The sequence below is a fragment of the Dendrobates tinctorius genome, unplaced genomic scaffold, assembly GCF_039654945.1.
Source record: "Dendrobates tinctorius isolate UK_male_01 unplaced genomic scaffold, ASM3965494v1 ptg000424l, whole genome shotgun sequence".
NCBI lineage: Eukaryota > Metazoa > Chordata > Amphibia > Anura > Dendrobatidae > Dendrobates > Dendrobates tinctorius.
In genome coordinates, this window is record NW_027362088.1 from 605,256 (window position 1) to 619,115 (window position 13,860).

Here is a 13,860-nt window from a genome sequence, read left to right on the forward strand (position 1 = left end):
CCCAGACAGATGTCTGTTCAGCCTCTGTTTGAAGACTTCTATTGAAGGAGAACTCACCACCTCTCGTGGCAGCCTGTTCCACCCATTGATCACCAACTGTCTAATATCTAATCTGTGTCTCCTCCCATTCACTTTCATCACATTGCTTCTAGTCTTGTGTAAATGAGAATAAAGATGATCCCTCTACAATGTGACAGCCCTTGAGATATTTTTAGACCGCTATTAAGTCTCCTCTCAGCCTTCTCTTTTGCAAGCTAAACATTCCCAAATCCTGCAACCTTTCCTCATAAGACAGGGTTTGCAGACCGGTCACCATTCTGGTCGCTCTTTCCTGAACTTGCTCCAGTTTGTTGTCTTTTTTAAAATGTGGCGCCCAAAACTGGACACAGTATTCCAGATGAGGTCTGACCAAAGAGGAGTAGAGGGGGATAATGACTTCACGTGATCTAGACTGTATGCTTCTGTTAATACATCCTGGAATTGCATTTGCCTTTTTTGCTGCTGCATCACACTGTTGACTCATGTGCAGTCTGTGATCTATACTTGGTCATTTTTTCGATAACCATAGTATAAGATACTTTATCAAATGCTTTGCTGAAGTTGATATACTATATCTGTCGCATTTTCCTAATCCACCCAGTCAGTGATTCCATCATAGAAGGAAAATTTAGAGGAGTCTGGCATGACTTGTTTGATACAAACCCATGCTGGCTCTGGTTGATTACTGTATTCTTATCCAGGTACATACATGCAATTTAATTCTTTGTTCAGAGATCTTTCGTGGCATAGAGAAGTAAGGCTCACTGGCCTGTGATTTCCTGGCTCCGTCTTCTTTCCTTTTTTGAATATCGTGACAATTGCCCTTCTCCAATCTTCTGGGACTTCTGCTGTTCTCCAGGATTTTTCAAAGATTCTGGCTAGTGGTTCTGCAGTTTCCTCTGATAACTCTTTCAGTACCTAGGATGTAATTAATTCATCAGGACAGGACCAGAAGATGTAAATTAGCTCAGTGTTCCCTCACCATCTCTCGTTATGGGTAGTGTGGATTCTTTTATTCCTTCAATGGCCCCGTTGAAGATCAGTTAATGTTACATTTTCTTTCTTACAGAGAATAGATGCAAAAGAGGAATTTAAAAGTTTGGCCTTCTCAACATCCTGTCTTACCATTTCATCATTTTCATCCTGTAAAAATCCTATAGCATCTTTGACTTTTCTTTCGCTTTTGACATATCCCCAAAATCCTTTATTATTGCTTTTGACGTCTCTTGCAAGCCTCAATTCATTGTCAGCTTTAGCTAATCTGATTTGTGCCCTGCAGGTTCTGCAGACAGCATTATATTCTTCTTTAGATATGCCTCCCTCTTTCCATTTTATAAACATTTTTTTCTTCCTTTTTAGCATGTGCTTAAGTTCTGTGTTCATCCATCCTGGTTTCCTTAAATGCTTCCTATTCTTCCCTCTTTTCGGAATTGTTAACAATTGTGCTTTGAGAATTTCATTTTTCAAGATTTCCCATTCTTCCTGGTCATTTTTGTCCTTAAGTATATCCAACCATTGGATCCCTCCAATTCTCTTTCTGAATCCTTTAAAATCTGCCCTTCTGAAATCTAACCTTGACGTCTGAGTCTTCACAGGTCTTCCTCCTCTAGTTATCCAAAATTCTAAAATAGCATGGTCGCTACCTCCTGGGGTCCCAGCCACTCTTACCTCCTCAACCATTTCTCTCTCACCCATGACAGCACCACGGAGAGAGGGGATCCACCCATCAAGGACAGGAACCTACAGATAAAAAGGCGGCACCTCTCCTCCGCCCCCAGTTGGGTTCCTGTCCTTGACGGGTGACCCGTGGAACCAGCAGCAGCTTACCTTGGAATAGGAGTCCAGGGCCGGTCTCGTCCGGTACACCGGCAGCGGGGAGGCCCCTGCCGCGGCGGGGTCGGTGCCTGAAGCCGCCACCGCTGTAGCCGAGGGGCTGTACAGGGTGAGCGGGCGGGGAGGACCGAGCTGCCGCTCCGGAAAGGAGATGGGGCTGGAGGGACGCCAGTACACGCGGGGGCAGCGCGCGGTACAGAGGTGTACCAATATGGCGCTGCCCCGGAAATGGAGGAGACGACTTCCGGGTCCCTGAGGTCGGCGCATGCGCACTGCGTGCTCCCCGAGGGACAGAGCGGTGCAGGCTGGGAGAGGAAGTGATGTCACGGCTGGGAAAATTTAAAAAGAGCTGCAATTACTCCTTGCTGGAAGCATCCTGTAAGTATGGAGGACAGCCAATGCAGCAGCACAAGCAGCAGTAGCAAAGGCAACACCACCATTGCCGACAAAGAAAAGGACGGCGAGGACCGGTCCAGTAGCCACTCCACGCAGCAGAGCAAGTCGACTGCGAGGAGCTAGTCACCTTCCGTGGATCAGCCCGTGAGGGATCCGAATCCACCTCCCGAACCGGTACCTACATCCGTGCACAACGGGGTAAGTGATCTACGTGAATGTTCCCCATTATAATAGACGAAAGAAAAACAAAGAACAGGGAATGCCCCACCTGTAGCAGACCGCTACCACCAGCTTGGGATAAAAAGCTCTGCGATTCCTGCATTCAGGAAGTTTTGTGATCAAACCCCGGATTACGCCTCGGATCTAAGAGCGGTAATCCGTTCGGAGTTTCAAAGTGCCCTTTCATCCCTAAAACATAAAGGAAGGGGAAGGAAAAGGGACACAATAGTAGCCTCCCAGTCAGAGGCCTCGACGTCAGGGGAAGTTACATCACATACCTCAGGCACCGACGCGTCATCCTCAGATGACTAAACAGAAGGTCGGCATTGCTTTCCCCTGGACAAGGTAGACATGCTAGTAAAGGCGGTAAGGTCCACCATGGGGGTAGCAGACCCTCGGCCAGATAGATCAGTCCAGGACATAATTTTCGGGGGACTAGGCCAAAAGAGGCGCAGAGTGTTTCCGCTGAACCAGAATGTACAGGGCCTGATAAAAAAAGAATGGGAGAGACCAGATAGGAAGATCTCCACGGTTCCCTCTCAAGAGAAAATACCCATTCGATGACGAGGCGTCCACGTCTTGGGACAAAGCCCCGAAGTTAGACGTGGCGGTCGCCAAAGCCTCCAAAAAATTTGCACTCCCCTTCTAGGATATGGGTACCTTAAGGGACCCATTAAACAAAAAAGCTGATACTTTCCTTAAGGGCACTTGGGAATCAGCAGGAGGAAATCTTAGGCCAGCAATATCGGCAACTTGTACCTCCAGAGCCCTCATGGGGTGGGTGGACCGATTAGAGAAACAGCTAAGGGAAGGTACACACAGAGAAGATCCTGGAATCCATTCCAGTGATAAGGGGAGCGGCGGCCTTCTTAGCCGATTCATCGACTGATTCGGTAAGATTGTCATCTAAAACGGCAGCCCTGTCAAACGCAGCCTGAACGCTGTGGCTTAAATGTTGGCCTGGGGATTTACAAACCAAGATGAAACTTTGTGCCATCCCTTGTGAAGGGAACTTCCTTTTTGGAGAGACTTTGGATGACATCCTCAAAAAAGCGGGGGACAAAAAGGGATTCCCAAATTTAGGCCCTACAGGCCCCACAGGCTTTAAAAGGTCCTTTCGGAACAAAAAAAAATTTTCAGAGGAGACCCCCGAGAGAACAGTAATGGGACGACAGAAGGAGAGACAGGGAGTTCTTCTTTGGTAACTCGTCCTGAGACAAAAAACCCTCCAAGTGACTGTTTGCCCAGGGTGGGAGGGAGGCTAAGCTTTTTTCTCCCAGCCTGGAGGAAAATATCGAACAACCCGTGGTTACTAAATCTGATAGGATCAGGGTTAAGGATGGACTTTCTCTCTCCCACCTCAAAAATATATAGTGACCCCACTAAGATCATCAGCGTCAGAACAGGAAGCCCTCGAAAAAGAGGTCATAAGCCTATTGAACAAAAGGGTCCTCCAGGAGGTTCCCCCATGGGAGAAAGGCAGAGGGTTCTACTCGCCTCTTTCTAGTAACCAAACTGGACGGTACGTTCCGGACAATTATAAATCTAAAGAGGCTAAACGATTATGTCAAAAACGAGAAATTCAAAATGGAGTCAATCAAGTTGACCATCAAAATTCTCTTTCCCCATTGCTTCATGGTAGTATTAGATCTCAGCGACGCGTACTATCACGTCCCCATCTACAAAGACTCCCGAGAATACCTCAGACTGGTGGTCACCATAGGGTGCAAAGTAAGGGAGTTTCAGTACAGGGCCTTGCCATTTGGGATTTCGATAGCTCCGCGAATCTTCATGAAATTGGTGGCAGAGATGATGGCTCACCTAAGAGAACAAGATGTTCTAATAGTTCCATATCTGGACGACTTTTTAATAGCAAGCAGCTCGGCCCAAAGATGCAGGGAACAGGGGGACAGAGTGATGACCACTCTACAAAACCTCGGCTGGCTCCTGAATCTGAAAAAATCAAGGCTGGAGCCCAGAAAAGTCCAGGAATTCCTATGCCTGACTCTGGACTCAAACACCCAGGAGTGTTACCTACCAGACCACAAAAAAGAGAGGATTGCTCAGATGGTAGCAAGAGCGACACAGAACCCTTCCATGACGCTAAGGAAAGCAATGTCACTACTAGGGTCCCTCTCCGCCTGCCTGCCAGCGGTCCAGTGGGCGCAGCTACATACGAGAGATCTCCAATGGGATGTATTAGCCAACCAGTTAGCATTAGGAGGTCACTTGGAATGTCACGGCACACTAGACTCCAAAACTATTCGTTCCCTAGCTTGGTGGGGGAACAGAGACAACCTGTCCAAAGGGATTCCCTGGGTGATAAATATCACACACATAATCACCACGGACGCCAGTCCCAAGGGATGGGGAGCACACATGAGCAAAAGGGTGGCTCAGGGGGAATGGGAAGGTCAGGAACTAAAAGCCTCCTCGAACCAAAAGGAACTGTTGGCAGTAGGCTACACCCTAACACACTTTCTACCGATATTAAGGGGCCATCATGTCCGCATATTTTCGGACAATCGGGTGACGGTGGCCTACATAAATCATCAGGGGGAACCAGATCCCGAACACTAATGAACACATCCTCCGAAATATTCACGCTAGCCGAGAAAAACCTACTATCCCTATCGGCACTACACATATGGGGAACAGAGAACCAGACAGCAGACTTTTTAAGTCACACCCAGCTACATCAAGGGGAGTGGGTTCTAAAACAGTCCATTTTTCGGAAGATCGTAAAAATGTGGGGGACCCCGGACATAGAGTTGTTTGCCGACCACAAAAACAAAAGTGGAAGCATTTTCCCTAGACCCCAGGGGGAATCCCCGGACCCTGGATGCGTTTATGCTTCCATGGACACAGGGCCTAATGTATGCCTTCCCGCCACCCATTCTCATCCCGGCAGTAATAAAGTCAAAGAAGACAGAGCACGAATGATATTGATAGCCCCGTTCTGGCCAAAAAGAACCTGGTTTTCCTGGCTGAGAATACTGTCAATAACCGACCCCTGGGTTCTACCAGATGTCCCCGACCTTCTGTCCCAAGGTCCCGTGTTACACCCTCGGGCAGTGAGCCTCCATTTAACAGCATGGAATTTGAAAGGGCACTGCTGAGGGGGAAGGGGTTCTCAGAAAACCTGGTTTCCACGCTCCAAAAAAGTAGGAAACCAATCACAACCAGGGCCTATGGTAGAAGATGGAGGAAATTTTTATCCAGCTCCGGGGTAAGGGTTCAGGATGGAGTACAAATCAACAAAATTCTCGAATTCTTGCAAAAAGGGTTAGAACAGGGGCTGGCGACTAATACGTTGAAGGTACAGGTAGTGGCTCTAGGCGCCCTTTATAACCAGGATGTGGCGGGCAACCCTTGGGTAGCACGGTTTGAGGGCCGCAGCCAGATCTAGACCAATAACCTCCCAGAAATTACCATCATGGGATCTAAACCTAGTGTTGTCTGCCCTAACAGGGCCCACATTCAAGCCCATCCAGTCAGCACCCCTGAAAACCTTATCAAAGACTATACTCTTGGTGGCCCTAACATCCGCTCGCAGAGTGAGCGATATTCAAGCCTTGTCAGCGATACCCCCGTTCACTAAAATCTTGGACGATAGTCCTAGTAAATCCTGACCCAGCATACCTACCTAGGGCGTCAACACACTTCCATAGGTCACAAGAAATAGTCCTTTCTTCCTTCTGGCCAAACCCTAAGAATAGGGGAGAGGAGAAATTTCACACCCTGGATGTGAAGAGGTGCCTAGTTCAGTACTTAGAGGCCACCAAGGAATGTAGAAAGGAAGGCTCTTTGTGTGTTTCCAGGGACCTCGGAAGGGACTCAAGGCATCCAAGCAGAGGTCGCGCTACATATTTTTCAGAGGAGTAAAAATACTCCTCCCAATATTTTTGAGGAGTATTTTTCACCACGGAGGAGTACGCAATTTGTATGAATTAAAATTGATGCTACACACGCTGAGATGCAGAGAGAGCGCGCCGCGATGACGTCAGTCACGCGGGTCACGTGTCCGTACAGCCGCTGCTGCACGCTACCACCCGCTGAGAGACAAGCACAGAGGGCACGCCGCGATGACGTGTGTCGCTCCGCAACATCTGATACTGCCCTTTCCCCCAGCTCCGTCCAACTCGCTGCCACAGTAGCTTAGAACGATGCGTCCCGTGGACGTATCGTACTAATCTGAAGGCGTTTTTTCGCCTGCCTGTGCGTCATAGACACCCAGACAGGCGTTAATGCGACCTCTGAAGACACCTTATAAAAGGGATTTAAATCCGCTTGCAACTTTGGAAGGGGGAACATTCCGCAGACGCGGATTTTGCTGATTTTTCCATATTGTGGAGATGAATCGGAACAGAACCGGGACCAGAAACTGGGGGCGTTAGAGATAAAATGCCCCGGACAGAGATCAGTCCATTCACATATAGAAGATTCCAGAACATCACCCACTGCTAGAAGGGAGACCCCCGGGGGTCGTACAGGGACACAACATGCCTCGTGCGCCCCCTGCAGGCCGGGCAGGAAGCACAGTGAGGGGAGCAGGCAGCACGGAGGCCTGTGGCCGGTCACAGCGGCCCGCACTCCATTACAGCCGACAGGAGCATGGACGAGCAGCACACAGCCCTCCCCAAAGTCCCGAGGGCTGAGGACCCGGCACTCACCGCCCACCCGGTACATATTCGCCGCCATCTTTCGCTCTCCCGCGCACAATAACTCGGGGCGCCGAGTGTTTCCGATGCCCATGGTGGGGGCAGGGATACTTCCAGTAAGAAGGAGAGGGAAGGACTGAGCGCAAGTGCAGCTGCAATGTAGACGGCCTGTCACTGAGCGCAAGTGCAGCTCTGATACTGCCCTTTCCCCAGCTCCGTCCAACTCGCTGCCACTGTAGGTTAGAACGATGCGTCCCGTGGAGGTATCGTACTAATCTGAAGGCGTTTTTTTGCCTCCCTGTGCGTCATAGACGCCCAGACAGGAGTTAATGCGACCTCTGCATCCAAGAGTACCCTAGCAAGATGGATACGGGATGCGATTGCCCTGGCGTATTCATCCAGTGGGAATACCATCCCGGAGGGTTTAAAAGCTCACTCTACAAGGGCAATGGCTACTTCGTGGGCAGAAAGATCAGAGGTATCAATAGAGCAGATCTGTAAAGCGGCTAACTGGTCAACACCTACCTTTTTCAGGCACTATCGCTTAGATCTAGCCTCTACGTCTGACCTGACCTTCGGGAGAAGGGTCCTTGAGGCGGTGGTCCCTCCCTAAGCTACCAATCTCTGAAATTCTCTCCGTGGTGCTGTCATGGGTGAGAGAGAATAGCTTAGTTACTCACCGATAACGGTGTTTCTCGGAACCCATGACAGCACCCGCTTATTTCCCCCCCCCCTTTTTCACGTGTGCGGTGAGCACGAGTTAATGTGTGCAAGTGTTTTGTTAGACACGGTGCTTCTCCATAACATGCAATATTATGTTATGTATATACTTTTGTTGTTAACTAACCTGGAGACCCTCTGATGCTCTGTAACCAACTGGGGGTGGAGGAGAGGTGCCGCCTTTTTATCTGTAGGTTCCTATCCTTGATGGGCGGACCCCCTCTCTCCATAGGGCTGTCATGGGTTCCGAGAAACACCGTTATCGGTGTGTAACTAAGCTATTCCTCCCTGTTTATAAGGATTAGATCCAAGGTAGCAGATCCCCTTGTTTTCTCCCCTACCTTTTGGAAGATAAAGGTGTTGGCAAGAGAGGATAAGAATTTCCTTGACCTGTTAGTTTTGCCTGAGAAAGATTCCCAACAAATGTCTGGATAGTTGAAATCTCCCATGATCACTGTCATATTTCTTTGGTAACTTGGCCATTTGATGCATTAAGAGTTAATCCATATCTTCATCTTGCCCAGGTGGCCTGTAGTAAACATATACAATGGTATCCTTTCTGTTGTTCTCGCCTTATATTCTTACCCATACGGTTTCCACAGAGCTACCAGTCTCTGGATCTTGGATCACTGTGGAGATACACATTTCCCTTACAATATGACACCTCCTTGCCATTTATGAAGTCTGGTTCTTATAAGTAAGTTGTGTCCTTCTAGTATTGTATTCCAATCATGTGTATTGTCCCACCAAGTTTCAGTGATTCCAATGACATCATATTTCTTTTCCTGTGTTAGTAGTTCCAATTCTCCTTGTTTGTTGCCCATGCTTTGTGCATTAGTATAGAAACATCATAGTTTGTGATTGGTTTCTCTTTCTCCAATATTGTTATTACTGACTTTTTTTTTAATGTCTTTGTTCTTCCTTTCCACATCTAATAGGTTTGTCCTTACATGAGATTTACAGGGGGGTTACACTGGGATCACAGGATTTCTATCATTTTTGTACTTCTTCTTTGCTTTTGCTGCTCCTGCCTGACATTAAGTGCTGCTGCTCAGCTTACTTGTAACTAGTATACACGTCTTTCTCTGGCTCTGTAATTCTTAGTATAATTCCACTTAGTTGTCCAGGGTTGGCGCTCAAATCTGCGGTTATTCTGTGACTGCAGACTTGTGAATCCACACTGCGCACTGTCAGGATCCTCCGGTGGTAGGCACATGGCCACAAGTATGTGATTTGCCTACATGCAGTCATGTGCCAAGTAGAAATGCGTGGCCTCGCTCAGTGCAGGTGAAATGTGGCCAGAAGTATAAAAATCGCAGCCTTAGTCACGTAACCAGCCGGCATCGGAGAATCCTTATGGTGCACAATGTGAGGGGTCACATCGTGACTGCAGACCTGAGCCCCAAGTCTGGACCACCCTCTTAATGTGCATGCATTGCTGCAGCGTGTGTGTACTTTTCTTTTTCCTCCCCTACAAGGAACCATAATTCACTTTTCCTTCTATAGAATTATTTTAGGACTTGTTTTTTGCTGAGAAGTTGCCATACAAGGCCCTGGAAGATGTAGAAAGACCCCACAAGTGTACTGGTAGTGACCGTCCGGTCATGAGATGACGGCGAGACCGAGCTGCGTCAGTCTTGTTCTTTAATTTGGTTATTAATTAGAGATGAAATAATTGTATATTTGGATCTGGTGAATTCAGATATGTTTGAAAGAAAAGGCAATTTTTACATTTTTCCATAATATTTTTTCATCCTCATTGGAGCTTGAGCTTCTGACTGGTCGCGCGCTCTAAATGCCGCAGCTGAAGTCGCTCTTTCTAGTGATGCCCAGCATGTGCCTGGGATACACCGGAGTCCCAAGATGGCAGCCATGGGGCCATCAGCTGGCTCCCAGCCACCATAGACCCTAATCCATGCCGTGATTACACCATGGAGCTGATCGGTGCCGTGGGCCACGTGCCTTCTTGCCACTGTCAGACGGACTGGTTGGCGGCCCACGCCTGATGTGATGTGTGAGCCATGTCCGCATCCTCACACATGCAGCCGGATGATCTGTGGTGATCACGTCTACCATCCTGCCGGGGCAGAGACGTCCCTTTATTAATCACCTTGTGGAGATTGGCGCTGATGCTTGTGCTCTCCATTGCTGACGGATCTGCTTTCTTTTCAGCCGACGCTGTCGTATTCCCACCCACCACGTTCGGCTTCTCCGGGAGGTTACCCACATGGGACCCCACCTCAGCAGCCACACACGGTAAGTAGATGACGAGGCATGTGAAAGAGGCGTGCAGACTGTGGATGACATGGTGTCCCCTTTCTTTACCTTCTGTCACAGTCTGGCTTCCAGGCGTCCCCACAGCCGACCCCTCGTCTTCCATTCATGCAGCATGGACAGAACCAGAGATTCTACCACAAGTGATGGGCCGTCTCCAGATCTATGGGCTTGGTGTAAAGATCCGCTCTGTGCTCAGTCCGACCCCTCTGTTCTGCCGTCTGACTCTCCCCAATCACCCCACAGCTTTTAGCTCGGCGTGCACAAGTCCGGTGCCCCAGCGCCTCCACCACAGACTCAGGGGTTCTTGGAAATAAAGTGATTTTACCTGTGTTTCGTATAGCAGTTGTGGTGTCGCTCACGTGCTGGTGGAAGTGAATGGTGTTATCGGCAGTGTTCGTGTGTCACTGATGTGTTCTGCCTCAGGCCCTTTCACACATCAGTCACAATCCGTTGGCTCTGACTCGCACTGTAGGAATGGAGAAAGCGCAGATAGGGTCTTATCTGATAGACAGGGTTCAGGCAATATTATGATTCCACTCACCTGATGTAGGAGGTAAAGCGCATGGAGCTGTCAGTCAGCTGCCGCACATCCACAGGTCACACCAGTGACCGCAGGAATACAGACTAATGGAGCTTTCTGTGGATTTTCTGCGCTGCCGGACATGGCGCAGATTGATTCGTTCATAAAAGTCCAACGCCTTTCAAAGTTATCTCCTGAGGAAGAAGCATTGAACTTCGAAACGCGTTTGAACTTTTATGAACGAATGAATCTGAGCCATGTCCAGCAGCGCAGAAAATCCACAGAAAGCTCCATTAATCTGAACAATCCGTTGGCTCCACAGATTGACGGATCCCTCGCAGATTGCGAATAACTGATGTGACGGACCCAGTTTTTCATCCGTTTCTTCCGTTTTATGACGGATCCGGTTTTTAACCCCTTAATCCCATGTGACGTACTATCCCATCCATGTGCCCTGGGACTTAATTCCCAGGGACGGGATAGTACGTCACAGCGATCAGCGGCACCCATGTGGAGAGCGCCGCTGATTGCGGCCGGGTGTCAGCTAATTATCACAGCTGACACCCGGCACAATGTGTCAGGGGCGGTCATAGACCCCCCCCGACATGTTAACCCCCTTGCATACTGCGATTAAACACTTGCGGTGTACCGGGGGTTAAAGGGAAGCATCGGCAGGGAGGGGGCTCCCTCCGTGCTTCCCTGAGCCCCCCACAGCAGCGCAATGTGCAGCGCTGCTGCGGGGGGCTCCTTCCCTGCAGGCCCCCGAATCCAAGATGGCGACGGGGGCCTGCAGGGAGCTGGCTTCCTCAGTGCCTGCAAAGCGCAGGCAAGGAGGAAGCCTGCAGCAGTGCCTGTGACAGATCGCTGATCTGTCAGTGATCTGTGATGTTACAGATCAGTGATCTGTCACAGGACAGTGATGTCCCCCCTGGGACAATGTAATAAAGTTAAAAAAAAAAAAGCAAAGGTAACTTTAAAAAAATTGCTAAATAAATTGGAAAAAAAAATATTCCCCAATAAATTCATTTTGGAAAAAAACAATAAAAGTACACATCTGGTATCGCCGTGTCCGTAGCGACCCGCCCTATAAAACTGTCCCATTAGTTAACCCCTTTAGCGAACCCCTTAAAAAATAAAAAAAAGCAAAAATTGATTTATCATACCGCCGAACAAAAAGTGTAATAACGTACGATCAAAAAGACGCATATAAATATCCATGGTACCGCTGAAAACGTCATCTTGTCCCGCAAAAAACGAGCTGCCACACAGCATCATCGGCGAAAAAATAGTTATAGCTCGCAGAATAAAGCGATGCAAAATAATTATTTTTTCAATATAAAATTGTTTTCATTGCATAAAACAAACAAAACATAAAAAAGACATAAATGAGGTATCACTGTAACCGTACTGACCCGAAGAATAAAACCGCTTTATCAATTTTACCGCACGCGAAACGGTGTAAACGCACCCCCCCAAAAGAAATTCATGAAACGCTGGTTTTTGTTCATTCTGCGTCCCAAAAATCGGAATAAAAAGCGATCAAAAAATGTCACGTGCCCGAAAATGGTACCAATAAAAACGTCAACTCGTCCCGCAAAAAATAAGACCTCACATGACTCGGTGGGTCAAAATACGGAAAAATTATAGCTCTCAATATGTGGTGATGCAAAAACTTTTTACAATAAAAAGCGTCTTTTAGCGTGTGACAGCTGCCAAACATAAAAACCGCCATAAATAGTAAATCAAACCCCCCGTTATCACCCCCTTAGTTAGGGAAAAATATTAAAATTAAAAGAAAATGTATTTATTTCCATTTTCCCATTAGGGTTAGGGCTGAGATTAGGGTTAGGGGTGTGTTGGGGTTCGGGTTGGAGTTAGAATTGGGGGTTTCCACTGTTTGGGCACATCAGGGGCTCTCCAAATGCAACATGGCGTCTGATCTCAATTCCAGCCAATTCTGCGTTGAAAAAGTCAAATGGTGCTCCTTCCCTTCCAAGCTCTGCCATGCGCCTAGACAGTGTTTTACCCCCACATATGGGGTATCAGCCTACTTAGGACAAATTGCACAATAACTTTTGGGGTCCAATTTCTCCTGTTACCCTTAGGCTATGTGCACACGGTGCGGATTCTGCTGCGTTTTGGCCCTGCGGAAACGCAGCAGTTCCGCTGACCATGTACAGTACAATGAAACCCTATGGGATTTCAAAAACGCTGTGCACATGCTGCGTTTTTTTCCCGCACTGTTTTGCTGCGGTTTACAAACCGCAGCATGTCAATTGTTAGGGTGGTTTCCGCAGCGGTTTCCCACCTTTAACATAGTAGAGGTGTGAAAGCGCAGACCAAACCGCAGGTCACTTTACCTGCAGTTCAGTGCGGAAAAAACCGCAGCTGAATCTGCAACGTGTGCACATAGCCTCAGGAGAATAAAAAAATTGGGGGCAAAAATATCATTTTTGTGGAAAAAAAAATTTTTTATTCACATCCGAGCGTTATAAACTTCTGTGAAGCACTGGGGGGTTCAAAGTGCTCACCACACATCTAGATAAGATCCTTGGGGGAGTCTAGTTTCCAAAATGGTGTAATTTGTGGGGGCTTTCCAACCGCAACATGGTGTCCGATCTCCATTACAGCCAAAAACGTCAAATGGCGCTGCTTCCCTTCCGAGCTCTGCCATGCGCCCAAATAGTGGTTTACCCCCACATGTGGGGTATCTGCGTACTCAGGACAAATTGCACAATAACTTTTAGGGTCCTGTTTCCCTTGGGAAAGTAAGAATTGAGGGTGAAAAGATCATTTTTGTGGAAAAAATGTGATTTTTTTTTTTTTTTTTTTTTTAATTGTACGGCTGTACGTTATAAACTTCTGTGAAGCCCTTGTGGGTTCAAAGTTCTCAACACACATCTAGATAAGTTCCTTGGGGGGGTCTAGTTTCCAAAATGGGGTCACTTGTGGGGGGTTTCCATTGTTTAGGTACATCAGGGGCTCTCCAAACGCGACATGGTGTCCGATCTCTATTCCAGCCAATTTTGCATTGAAAAAGTCAAACGGCGCTCCTTCCCTTCTGAGCTCTGCCATGCGCCCAAACAGTGGTTCTCCCCCCACATATCAGGTAACAGCCTACTGAGGACAAATTGCACAATAACTTTTCCAGTCCAATTTCTCCTGTTACCCTTGGTAAAATAAAATTGAACATGG

The 13,860-nt window shown here is 48.0% G+C and overlaps 1 protein-coding gene across 1 annotated transcript in view; it reads left to right on the forward strand.

The window, feature by feature from the left end:
• Nucleotides 1-10,475, forward strand: part of GPS2 (G protein pathway suppressor 2) — a 46,799-nt gene extending 36,324 nt beyond the window's left edge. The window contains exons 11-12 of the mRNA XM_073564061.1: nt 10,041-10,124; nt 10,206-10,475. Coding sequence (XP_073420162.1) covers nt 10,041-10,124; nt 10,206-10,289 — 168 coding nt within the window. The 3' untranslated portion in view covers nt 10,290-10,475. The remainder of the gene's footprint in view (nt 1-10,040; nt 10,125-10,205) is intronic.
• Nucleotides 10,476-13,860: the final 3,385 nt, after the last annotated feature.